At 43.7% G+C, this 13941-nt stretch overlaps 1 protein-coding gene across 2 annotated transcripts in view; it reads left to right on the top strand.

Moving 5' to 3' along the window:
• LOC142663895 (pancreatic lipase-related protein 2-like) overlaps nt 1-13334 on the top strand; it is a 42114-nt gene extending 28780 nt beyond the window's left edge. For both annotated transcript variants that reach the window (XM_075842734.1, XM_075842733.1), the window contains 3 exons: nt 9186-9353; nt 11678-11792; nt 12909-13334. In XM_075842734.1, the coding sequence (XP_075698849.1) occupies nt 9186-9353; nt 11678-11759 (250 nt within the window). In that variant the 3' untranslated portion in view covers nt 11760-11792; nt 12909-13334. The remainder of the gene's footprint in view (nt 1-9185; nt 9354-11677; nt 11793-12908) is intronic.
• Nucleotides 13335-13941: the final 607 nt, after the last annotated feature.

The following is a 13941-nucleotide window of genomic DNA, read 5'->3' as shown; positions in this document are numbered from 1 at the left end:
CCTCGGGCCACAGGGTCTAGTCTAGCTGAATAATATGCTACCGGGCGCTGCTGTGGTCCATGACTGTAGAGCTATAGATTCCCATTTTGGTATGTATGAGCTGCACTAAGTCTTCCCATGTTGCTGAATACATTTTCTGAATTTGTTCTATATATCTCCAAAAAGGGACAGGCTCTGTCTCTGGGTCGGGGGTTTTCTGAACTAAAGTCAACGCATCCCTAGGGTTCCATGGCTTATATTTATGTTCCTTATCTTTATTAAAATTCTTGTCAGCTTTAGTCGCAAACAGGTCTGTCAACACTTGTAACCTTTTTCCCACGTTTTCTAATGCTTGCGTCGTATCTTTTGACTCGGGAAGCTTCCTTGCTGCTTCTGCCTGATCCATATTACGCTGATGTCTTTCCCTTTCCTCTTTCTCTTCTGCCTCCTCTTTTTCCCTTTTCTCTCTATACGCTCTAGTTTCTACTCTTTCATCCGTTGAGCCCTCGGCTCCTCCTGTTACTGGGGTTATTCCTCCCAACACTACAGGGGCCAACCCTATTGTTTGTTTATATGGTTCTGGTACTTGTTGAGGTGAGGGGGCAAAGGGGTTTGTGCTACTCATTTTTGGTACCACTGGATATATCCCTAGGGGATTTTTGTCCCTAGGTCTGGGAGCGCCACATGCATAACATACATCCCTCCACTCCAGGTTCTGAGAACCGCACCTAAAACACGTCCATCCTTCTGGACCATTTGCCGTTCTGTCTCCATACCCCGGGGGTCTACCTACTTTCTCTGTCCTTTTTCCTGGATTTTCATTATAACAATCATAATAAAACTTTTTCTTACATTCTGTTTCCATGCATCCCTCCTCGTACTACTTCTTCTGACACTTTTCTCCATGCTTCTGCTTTCCCCTGTAACTTTTTATCTTTCAACCATCCACGTTTTGTGTCACAACATTCATTCCATTTTTCCAGATCTAATCTTCCCGCTTTTCCCATTCCACATGCCTTCATTAACTGATTCGTTCCTTTTGTCACATCCTTTCCCTCTCTTTCCGCCACTACCTGTTTGGCTGTCAGTCCTTGTGGGTGCTCATCTCGTAATAGGGACACCAAGTTCCCCATTGTTGCCTAGTTATAAGTGGTCGCCTATGGGCAGACCCTAAGTTATGTAGGGGGTAATTTTCCTGATAGGTGAATTCCTTTCTCACCTATTTGAGACAGTTACTTATCCCCTCGAAACTTCTTTTTAAAGAGGGTAACCAAGTTTCCCATCTTGTGACTGTAAGTGGTGGCCTTAGGCACACCCGTATTTTGTTACAGATTTTAGCTACTGACAGATGAATTCTATTCTCATCTATTTTAGACAGTTTCTAGTTTCCGTACTTACTTTCTACTCTGGCCAGAGAATCTTCCTTTTACAGTCCTTTTATAACTAGCTTACTTTCTTCGTCTGAGACACCACTCGAGTACGTGCCCTCCGCACCATAAGAGTAATATGACAAATATTCCTAATCCAAATAACAAGGCAAACGTAAAATCAAGCTGTTCATTTGACATGCCGGATTATCGGACTGCAGAAAATTCTGGAATATTGAGCTGAAAATCAGCGCATGATAATCCCCGCAAGTACTCCAATCGTGTACACACGTTCTCGGTATTTTGCCGGATTATCTGAATTTTTTTTCCAAAAAACAATTTCCTTATTCTAAAATGCATTTGTGACACAAAACTGGGTTTCTACAACATTCATCCAAATACTGTCATGGAGATCAGGCACTTTATCCTGAGGGTAGGATTACATATAGACTTGACCAGATTTTTACACTAAAAATACCCTCATGTGGCCCCTCTATTCCTCAGGAGTACTACCGGGAAGGTGACCTACCAGACAGGAAGGTGCAGAGCAGAGTTTGTAAGAATTAAGTCTTCTTACCTTGCTGCAGCTGTGGTCTGCACGTTCCTTCGTCCGGGAGGTCGCCATTCAAGTCCCGGGAGATCCCCTAGGTGGGGTGCCGTCCTTCTGGTCAAGTCCCTGTTTTGGGCGCCAATTTCTGTGATCGCAATGAGGTCACTTTACGCCTTGATCTCCATGCAGGTTCAAATCAGGTGGGGGGGTGCGAGCTCGGAGAAGCAACAGATACACTGAGACGTTTCTCAAGGTAAAAATCCTTCTAATTTATTGAACTACAGTGCTCATACTTATAGCATCAGACGAACAAAGAACATTCCATAACATATGAGTCATCTGTATATTCAAGCCTTACATCTTCCTTTCCCATATAGCTCATTGGTGGAGCACCAGGTATTCCCTTGTGTTTCCTTAACCCCTTCGCGCTCAGGTCAGTACTATTACGTCGCGCTAAGTACATCGTTCGCGCTCAGGTCAGTAATAGTACTGACCTGAGTAAACACGGCGCCATTTAATCCCGGCGCGTGCTTGAGCTGTGATAACTGCTGTTTCTGACAGCAGGCTATCACAGCTTAGTGTGCAGGGACCGATCGCGGTGGTCCCCGCCGATTAACCCCTTAGAAGCCGCATTTAATAGCGATCGCGGCTTCTTAGGGGTTAAGCTGCCATCGCCGGCCTGCTACACGATAGCGGGCCGTGATGGCTACTATGGCAACCAGAATCCTAACAATGGACTCTGGCTACGCCATCGACGGAAGCCTAGTGGGTCCCGACAAAATCAGGACCCACTATGCTTGCTGTCAGCGAACAGCTGACAGCTCTAATACACTGAACTACGTATGTAGTGCAGTGTATTAGAATAGCGATCAGAGCCTCCTGCCCTCATGTCCCCTAGTGGAACAAAGTAAAAAAAGTGTGAAAAAGTTAAAAAAAAGTTGTGTAAAAATAAGAAAATAAAAGATTTAAAAGTAATAAAAGTAAAAGTCCCCCTTTTTCCCTTATCAGTTCTTTATTATTAATAAAAATATATAAATAAACAAATAAACTATACATAATTGGTATCGCCGCGTCCGTAACGGCCTGAACTACAAAACGATGTCGTTATTTATCCCGCGCGGTGAACGCCGTAAGAGAAAATAATAACAATCCGTACCACAATCAGAATTGTTTGGTCACTTCACCTCCCAAAAAATGGAATAAAAAGAGATCAAAAAGTCGCATGTACCTAAAAATGGTACTGATCGAAACTACAGTTCGTTACGCAAAAAATAAGTCATCGCACGACTTTCCTGATGGAAAAATAAAACAGTTATGGCTCTTAGAATAAGGTAACACAAAAAATAAATTATATTTTACAAAATGTATTTTATTGTGCAAACGCCATAAGACATAAAATAAAACTATAAACATAGGGTATCGCCGTAATCGTATCGCCCTGCAGAATAAAGTGAATGTGTCATTTATAGCGCACGGTGAACGCTGTAAAAAAAATGGAATAAAAAAACAATAGTAGAATTGCTGTTTTTTTAGTCACCACGCCACCTAAAATTAGAATAAAAACTGATCAAAAAGTCGCATGCACCCCAAGAAAACTACAATGGATTCCTCAAGGTCTCTAGTTTCCAAAAAGGGGTCACTTTTGGGGGGTTTCCACTGTTTTAGCACCACAAGACCTCTTCAAACCGGACATGGTGCCTAATAAATTAAATTAAATTAATTAAATGTCACCTCTACTTTGCTCTAAATTCCTGTGAAACACCTAAAGGGTTAATAAACTTTTTAAATGCTGTTGTGAATACTTTGAGGGGTCTAGTTTCTGAAATCGGGTGTTTGATAAGGGTGTCTAATATATGGGCCCCTCAAAGCAACTTCAGAACTGAGCTGGAAACTAAAAAATAAAATAAAAATGAGGCAATACTTCGCTTCTTACATTATACTCATAATGAGCCGTGCCCACCCCGAGATGACCCCAGTTTTGACCGTTTGTATAAACGGAGACCCCTATTAGACCATTTCAGTGCCCGGTTTTCCCAGCATTCACCCCCAAGAAGTGTATTTCTATAGATGAATCCCTGGTACATTTGAAAGGGAGGCTTCAATTCCGCGAGTACCTGCCGGGTAAGAGGGCAAGGTATGGCGTGAAGATGTATAAGCTGTGCGAGAGTGCATCAGGGTATACCTACAAATTTAGGATATATAAAGGGAAGGACACCAGTACTCAGCCCCCAGAATGCCCCCCCTTACTGGGAGTTAATACAAAAATTGTGTGGGATTTGATGCACCCACTGCTGGACCAGGGTTACCACCTCTACCTGGATAATTTTTATACCAGCGTCCCACTCTTCAACTGCCTCGCTTCCAGAAGTCCTGCGGCATGTGGCACTGCTAGAAGAAACCTGAGAGGCCTCCCTAAGACTCTGCTTGGGCAAACACTCAGAAGGGGTGAGAGCAGGGCACATTCTAGCAGCAACATATTGTGTGTCAAGTACAAGACCAGGGAGATGCCACGCCAGTACCCATGTACCTGTACGAGGTACCAGTACAGGGACCCCCAAACTAGACTGCATCCTGGACTACAATAGGTACATGGGAGGGGTGGACTTGTCAGATCAAGTCCTGAAGCCTTACAGTACTTCTGGAAGCGGGGCCACAGGCATCGTACCAGGGCAACACTTTTTAGGAGAAGTTCCCCAAACTGGCAAGAAGGGAAAAAGTCAAATGAGGTGCAGAGTCTGCTATAAGAGGGGGATAAGGAAGGACACAATATATCAATTTGACGCATGTCCCGAAAAACCAGAGCTCTGTATGAAAGAGTGTTTTAAAATTTATCATCCATCCCTTTATTTTTAATTTACCCCAGTTTTACTCGCTCTGATCCACTTCACACAGCTTACCACTCCTCATCTTTCCCCTCTGAGCACTGCTGTGTGCCTAGGCAGCTGATAACAGCCACATGTAGGGTATTGCCGTACCCGGGAGAGCCAACATTACAGTTTATGAGGTGTATATCTCCGGTGGCGCATGCTGGGCACAATATATCGGACACTGAATTGGCATATATGTATAGAAAATTGCAAATTTCACTCTGCACCAACTGCTGCACATTATCTTTTACACAATACCTGTGGGGTCAAAATGCTCACTACACCTCTAGATGAATGTCTTAAGGGGTGTAGATTTTAAAACAGGGTCACTTCTTGGGTGTTTCAACTGTACTGGTACCTTAGGGGCTTCTGCGTACAAGACTTAGCACCAGAAAAGCTCCAGTAGGCCAAATGGTGGTCCTTTCCTTCTGAGCCCTGCCGTGTGCCCAGGCAGCTAATAACAGCCACATGTAGGGTATTGCCGTACCCGGGAGAGCCCACATTACAGTTTATGGGGTGTATGTCTCCGGTGGCACATGCTGGGCACAATATATCGGACACTGACATGGCATATATATATAGAAAATTGCAAATCTCACTCTGCACCATCTGCTGCGCATTATCTTTTACACAATACCTGTGGGGTCAAAATGCTCACTACACCTCTAGATGAATTCCTTAAGAGGTGTCGTTTTTAAAACGGGGTCACTTCTCGGGGGTTTCAACTGTACTGATACCTCAGGGGCTTCTGCACACATGACTTAGCACCAGAAAATTCCCAGTAGGCCACATGGTGGTCCTTTCCTTCTGAGCCCTCCCATGGGCCCAAACGGCAGTTTATCACCACAAATAGGGTATTGCCACACTCAGGACAAATTGGGCAACAAAATGCGGTATTTTATTCCTTGTGAAAATAAGAAATTTTGAGCCAAAACGACCTCTTATTGGAAAAAATATTTTTTTTTTTTAATTCACAGCCCAATTCAAATAAATTCTGTGAAAAAACTGTGGGGTCTAAATGGTCACAACACCGATAAATAAATTCTTTGAGGGGTGTAGTTTCCAAAATGGGGTGACTTCTGGTGGGTTTCCATTGCTTTGATACCTTTGGGGCTCTGCAAATGCGACATGGCACCCGAAAACCAATCCAGCAAAATCTGGGCTCCAAAGAACACATAGCGCTCCTTTCCTTCTGAGGCCTCCCATTGGCCCAAACGGCAGTTTATCACCACAAATGGGGTATTGCCGCACTCAGGACAAATTGGGCAACAAATTGGGGTATTTTATTCCTTGTGAAAATAAGAAATTTTGAGCCAAAACTACCTCTTATTGTAAAAAATTAAATTTTTTTGAATTCACAGCCCAATTCAAATAAATTCTTTGAAAAAACTGTGGAGTCTAAATGGTCACAACACCCATAAATGAATTCCTTGAGGGGTGTAGTTTCCAAAATGGGGTCACTTCTGGTGTGTTTCCATTGCTTTGATACCTTTGGGGCTCTGCAAATGCGACATGGCACCCGAAAACCAATCCAGCAAAATCTGGGCTCCAAAGAACACATAGCGCTCCTTTCCTTCTAATACCTCCCATGGGCCCAAACGGCAGTTTATGGCCACAAATAGGGTATTGCCGCACTCAGGACAAATTTGGCAACAAAATGGGGTATTTTATTCGTTGTGAAAATAAGACATTTTGAGCCAAAACTACATCTTATTGGAAAAAAGTTTTTTTTTTTAAATTCACAGCCCAATTCAAATAAGTTCTGTGAAAAAAACTGTGGGGTCTAAATGGTCACAACACCCATAAATAAATTCCTTGAGGGGTTTTGTTTCCAAAATGGGGTCACTTTTGGTGGGTTTCAATTGCTTTGATACCTCTGAGGCTCTGCAAATGCGACATGGCACCCGAAAACCAATCCAGCAAAATCTGGACTCCTAAGAACACATAGCGCTCCTTTCCTTCTGAGGCCTCCCATGGGCCCAAACAGCAGTTTATCACCACAAATGGGGTATTGCCGCACTCAGGACAAATTGGGCAACAAAATGGGGCATTTTGTTCCCTGTGAAAATAAGAAATTCTGATCAAAAATGACATCTTATTGGAAAAATTGTCATTCTTTTAATTTCACAGCCCAATTCAAATACGCGCTGTGAAAAAACTATGGGGTCAAAATGGTAACAATAACCATAAATTAATTCCTTGAGGGGTGCAGTTTCCAAAATGGGGTCAGCTTTGGGGGATTCCTACTGTTTTGGCACCTCAACACCTCTCCAAACCTGGCATGCTGCCTAAAATATATGCTAATAAAAAAGCACCACCAAAATGCACTAGGTGCTTCTTTGCTTCTGGGGCTTGTGTTTTAGTCCACGAGCGCACTAGAGCCACATGTGGGACATTTCTAAAAACTGAAGAATCTGGACAATACATATTTAGTTGTGTTTCTCTGGTAAAACCTTCTTTGTTACAGAAAAAAAATAGAATAAAATTGAAATTCAGAAAGAAAAATGAAATTTGCAAATTTCACCTCCACTTTGCTTTAATTCCTGTGAAATGCCTGAAGGGTTAAAAAACTTTCTAAATGCTGTTTTGAATACTTTGAGGGGTCTAGTTTTTAAAATGGGGTGCTTTATGGGGGTTTCTAATACATAGGCCCCTCAAAGCCACTTCAGAACTCAAGAGGTACCTTAAAAAAAAGGCTTTTGAAATTTTCTTAAAAATATGAGAAGTTGCTGTTTATGTTCTAAGCCTTGTAACGTCCAAGAAAAATAAAATAATGTTCAAAAAACGATGCCAATCTAAAGTAGACATATGGGAAATGTGAACTAGTAACTATTTTGGGTGGTATAACCATCTGTTTTTCAAGCAGATGCATTTAAATTTTGAAAAATGATATTTTTTCTAAATTTTCTCTAAATTTTGCAATTTTTCTCAAATAAAGACTGAATATATCGACCAAATTTTACCACGAACATGAAGCCCAAAGTATCACGAGAAAACAATCTCGGAATCGCTTGGATAGGTTTAAGCATTCCGACGTTATTACCACATAAAGTGAAATATGTCAGATTTGAAAAATGGGCTCTGAGCCTTAAGGCCAAAACTAGGCTGCGTCCTTAAGGGGTTAATGCTTAGGGGGGTGGTCAAGTGATTAACCACCATCTGTTTGCAATTTCAAGGGACGGCAGAGCATCTGCAAACTATTTCTTCTCTTAACCTTTCTAAAATACCCATTATATTTGTAACACATGTTTCAGCTTTATAACATTTCACTCCCTATGGTCCCAAATACATTATATATATGTATATTTATACCATAACACTGGTTATCCGGTTGTTTACAGGCAGGTGAGGTCTCACTTCATCACTAGGGCTAGGTGGTATGTGCTCACCACTACTGGCAGTGTAAAAAACCAGCGTAGATAGTGCCACACTCCGTGCCCCTTGTGGATGGTGCGCCACACTGCCCCCTGTAGATAGTGCCACACACATTGCCCCCTGTAGATAGTGCCACACACACTGGCCCTGTAGATAGTGCCACACTCCGTGCCCCTTGTGGATGGTGCGCCACACTGCCCCCTGTAGATAGTGCCACACACATTGCCCCCTGTAGATAGTGCCACACACACTGGCCCTGTAGATAGTTCCACACACACTGCTCCCAGTAGATAGTGCCACACACACTGCCCCAGTAGATAGTGCCACACACACTGATCCCAGTAGATAGTGCCACACACACTGCTCCCAGTAGATAGTGCCACACACACTGCCCCAGTAGATAGTGCCATACACACCGCCCCAGTAGATAGTGCCACACACACTGATCCCAGTAGATAGTGCCTCACACACTGCTCCCAGTAGATAGTGCCACACACACCGCCCCAGTAGATAGTGCCATACACACACCCCTCCCTGGAGATAGCGCCATTGGGGCTTCCTCTAGGAGTGGAATCCTCAGCCAGAGGGTTGCCGACGCTCTGGCTGGGGATTCCTCTCTTGGAGGTGCCCTCACTGTACATATATGGACAGTGAAGTCAGGGGCCAACTCTAGGAGTAGAAGCCCCGGCCAGAGTGTTGGCAATGCTTTGGTCGGGGATTCCGCTCCAGGAGGAGTGAATGTCAGAGCAGGGAGCGCATAGTTTCCTGCTCTGCCATAATGTTAAATTGTGTCAGTGTCCTGAAAATGCAGATACAATTGAATATGGCAGTTGCCGGGACACGTCCGGGACAGTAATTTACTGGGACTGTATCTGTAATTTTGAGACAATACTGGAAGATTAAGGACTGCTGGCAGCTATGGACATGTAACATGGGCCTTAGATTACAGTATTCTGTAAAAGTCCCCCCCATTGTTTGTTGCATTATGGGGGAGGGGTGCACTTCATGCACCATTCTGACCATTCTCCTTCTATCTTTCCTGTACAGAGGACTCATCAGACCGGACACAATGTACACACATTTTATAGACTCTGAAATCGATGACGGATCCATTTCTACAGTGACATTCGTCTGGCGCAATGACTTACCCAATTTCCTCCGCAGCAAGCTAGGCGCCTCTGCCGTGACCCTACAATATGGGAAGGACGGAGCAGTGTAAGTGTTCATGGCTTCACTATAATAATTTGGAAGGCTTTTTCTGTTTGCCGACAAATGGACCATTGGGGGTTAACGATTGTCGGTCACACAGGGCAAAGGACAGAGAGGCAAGTAATGAAAAATCCTGCAGCAGCACCGGGTGGGTTCCGCATCACACAAAGTGGGGGGGGGTCATATTGAGCTTCAGGTTATGTTACCTATAAAGCCCTGCAGCAGCACTGGGTCGGTCCCTGGTCACACAGGGTGGGAGACATATTAAGTGTTAGTTTATGTTAGGGTATGTGCACACACACTAATTACGTCCGTAATTGACGGACGTATTTCGGCCGCAAGTCCCGGACCGAACACAGTGCAAGGAGCCGGGCTCCTAGCATCATACTTATGTACGATGCTAGAAGTCCCTGCCTCGCTGCAGGACAACTGTCCCGTACTGTAATCATGATTACATTTAAAGAACTTTTGACGTTATAGTGACATGTCAGGTTTTGATCATTGGGGGTCCGAGCACTGAGACCCCACTGATCGTTAAAATTAAGCGGCAGAAGCGCTCGTATGAGCATTCCTCGGAAAGTCGAAGTAGCGGTGTACGGACTTATAGACTTTCTATAGAGCGCGCACTCCGCTCCGGGGACAGCTGATAAGAAACAAATCGCCCCAGTGCTTATCCGAGCGCTTCTGTCGCTTCATTTTAACGATCAGTGAGGGTCTCAGTGCTCGGACAACCATCAATCCAAACTTTTGACATGTCACTGACATGTTAGTTAACCTTTAAATATAACACCCGCTGCAGCAGGGGGTGGGAGCTGGTCATACAGGATTGGGTCATATCGAGTGTCCAGTAAATTACATATAAAACTCTGCAGTAGCGCCGGGTGGGATTCTGGTCACACCGGGTGGGATTCTGGTCACACCGGGTGTTACATGTTAAACAATATATGATAATTAGGACGTCTAGGCAGAGCCAGTTTTACGTAATGGCAACCTGGACATTTGCCTATGGTCGCTGTTTTCTAGGGGCCTCAACTACAGGAGCCAACCAAAAACATTGAGTGTTTTTTGGCACTGTATGATGATATTATCTGGGTATTATGTGGGCTGTATGTGGCAGGATTATTTTAGTACTATACGATGGTATTATGTGGGCTGTATGTAGCAGGATTATTTTGGCCCTATACGATGGTATTATGTGCACTTTATGTGGCAGGATTATTTTGGCCCTATACGATGGTATTATGTGCCCTGTATGTGGCAGGATTATTTTGGCACTATATGGTGGTATTATGGGGGCTGTATGTGGCAGGATTATTTTGGCCCTATACGATGGTATTATGTGCCCTGTATGTGGCAGGATTATTTTAGGACTATACGATGGTATTATGTGCCCTGTATGTGGCAGGATTATTTTAGGACTATATGGTGGTATTATGTGCACTGTATGTGGCAAGATTATTTTAGGAATATACGGTGGTATTATGTGGACTGTATGTGGCAGGATTATTTGAGGACTATACAGTGGTATTATGTGCCCTGTGTGTGGCAGGATTATTTTAGGACTATACGGTGGTATTATGTGGACTGTATATGGCAGGATTATTTTAGCACTATACAGTGGTATTATTTACACTGTATGTGACACGATTATTTTGGCACTATTCGGTGGTATTATGTGCCCTGTATGTGGCAGGATTATTTTGGCACTATATGGTGGTATTATGGGGGCTGTATGTGGCAGGATTATTTTGGCCCTATATGGTGGTATTATGTGAACTGTATGTGGCAGGAATATTTTAGGACTATACGGTGGTATTATGTGGACTGTATATGGCAGGATTATTTTAGGACTATACGGTGGTATTATGTGGACTGTATATGGCAGGATTATTTTAGGACTATACGGTGGTATTATGTGGGCTGTATATGGCAGGATTATTTTAGGACTATACGGTGGTATTATGTGGAATGTATGTGGCAGGATTATTTTAGCCCTATAAAATGGTATTATTTACACTGTATGTGGCACGATTATTTTGGCACTATACGGTGGTATTATGTGCCCTGTATGTGGCAGGATTATTTTAGGACTATACGGTGGTATTATGTGCCCTGTATGTGGCAGGATTATTTTGGCACTATATGGTGGTATTATGGGGGCTGTATGTGGCAGGAATATTTTAGGACTATACGATGGTATAATGTGCACTGTATGTGGCAGGATTATTTTAGCATTTTATTATGTATTATGTGATCATGTAGCAACATCTGGGTACAATGTCTTTGGCGGCATCTACTACACAAATCATAAATTTGTTCTCCCTTTACAGGAGCTCTTTCTGCAGCAGCAACACTGTCATGGACGGCATTCACCAGATTCTCAGCCCCTGCCAGTCTCCTGTGCCTCTATAAAGAAATACATAAATATATATGCAGCAGAGCCGGGTTAGTCATTTCATATAATTTATGGTGATATCATGATGTGTTATCTGTGGTGTTACATAGGACTGCAGGTAATACTACTACATTATCTGTACTGAGAGAGTTATCAGTGTTATCTGTGGTGTTACATAGGACTGCAGGTAACATCTACTACATTATCTGTACTCAGAGAGTTATCACTGTGTGTTATCTGTGGTGTTACATAGGACTGCAGGTGACATCTACTACATTATCTGTACTCAGAGAGTTACCGATGTGTTATCTGTGGCGTTACATAGGACTGCAGGTAACACTACTACATTATCTGTAATCAGAGAGTTATCACTGAGTTATCTGTGGTGTTACATAGGACTGCAGGTAACATCTACTACATTATCTGTAATCAGAGAGTTATCACTGTGTTATCTGTGGTGTTACATAGGACTGCAGGTAAAACAACTACATTATCTGTACTCAGAGAGTTATCACTGTCTTATCTGTGGTGTTACATAGGACTGCAGGTAACATCTACTACATTATCTGTACTCAGAGAGTTATCACTGTGTTATCTGTGGTGTTACATAGGACTGCAGGTAACACTACTACATTATCTGTACTCACACTGTGTTATCTGTGGTGTTACATAGGACTGCAGGTAACATCTACTACATTATCTGTACTCAGAGAGTTATCGCTGTGTTATCTGTGGTGTTACATAGGACTGCAGGTAACATCTACTACATTATCTGTACTCAGAGAGGTATCACTGTGTTATTTGTGGTGTTACATAGGACTGCAGGTAACATCTACCACATTATCTGTACTCAGAGAGGTATCACTGTGTTATCTTTGGTGTTACATAGGACTGCAGGTAACATCTACCACATTATCTGTGCTCAGAGAGTTATCACTGTGTGTTATTTGTGGTGTTACATAGGACTGCAGGTAACATCTACATTATCTGTAATCAGAGAGTTATCACTGTGTGTTATTTGTGGTGTTACATAGGTCTGCAGGTTATAATGCTCCTCAAAAGATACAAGTCAATGAAAAACTCAGCTCTGCTACATTTGTATACATTGTTAATTTCAGGGATCTCTCTACTATCTTTGCATTGATCTCCTTATTATTATGTTATAGATTTGTGGCTCCACCTTTGCCCTCCGTTCCCTTCGCCGCCTCCATCTTGAATACCGTCGTCTTCTTTACCAGAGACCAGTGATGGTGTGAGCTTTGCCTCTCCCTGTATATCTGCATTGCACAGAATGTAACGTGTCGTCAATGTGTCATATAAAGACGCTGCAATGTATAATGCAGCGTCCAGTCATTGACCACGCCTCCGGCGCTTCTTACCTGTAACCGGGAGACGTCACTCACTCAATAACAATGTAACTATTAAAATCATTTTATTTTTTTCCCCAAAAATGATTACTGGTACTTGTGAATGTATCCGAACTGTGTAACCGTCATCTAATTTCCCTACAATGCACAGTAAGCCCAGCGTAATGTAGGCGCAGCCGTAATGAAGCAAGCGCATGACTAGGTGTTTGGGAGTTCTAGGCTATTATGTTTTAGGTATTATGTTTTAGGCTATATTTATAGGGATGGGAGGGTTATGTGAAAGGGGGCATGGGGCAAAATGTATCTATATGTGGTGGGTGGAGAATAAAGTATATAAGTCCATGCGGGGAAGAGGCAGCCCTCTTTCCCGCTGGACAACAGGAGAAATTTTTGTCCTGTTATTATATTTAAAAGACAAATATACAGATTAATATTTCTACTTACCTGATGGAAGCGGCGATGGAGACAACGATGGCCAGGATCCGCGATGCAGCGATGCAGCACGGCGTGGGATGGCTGGATGCGCTGATTGCCGGGGCTCTTCCTCCGGTTCCAGCGGCTGGAGAGGAGAGTGAGGGACGCAGCAGCAGGCGTTCCAGGCCTCAGGAGAGGCCTTCATCTGCAGAGACGCCTCGGTCTGGTCGGCGCCGAGGGAGCCCCTCCAGGGACCCTCCTCCTCCTGCTGGTCCGGAGCTGCACCCTGGCGTCGGTCCACGGAGGTCTGGGAGGAATCCCATCAGGCGGGCGAGACCGGAGGTGACAGGAGGGGGGGGGCCGCGGCGGCCATCTTCCTCCCTCCTGTCTTCAACAACAACGCCGGAAGTGGAGGCGG

This window comes from Rhinoderma darwinii, chromosome 11, assembly GCF_050947455.1.
Source record: "Rhinoderma darwinii isolate aRhiDar2 chromosome 11, aRhiDar2.hap1, whole genome shotgun sequence".
NCBI classification, from domain to species: domain Eukaryota; kingdom Metazoa; phylum Chordata; class Amphibia; order Anura; family Rhinodermatidae; genus Rhinoderma; species Rhinoderma darwinii.
This window is presented reverse-complemented; position numbering and strand designations above follow the sequence as displayed.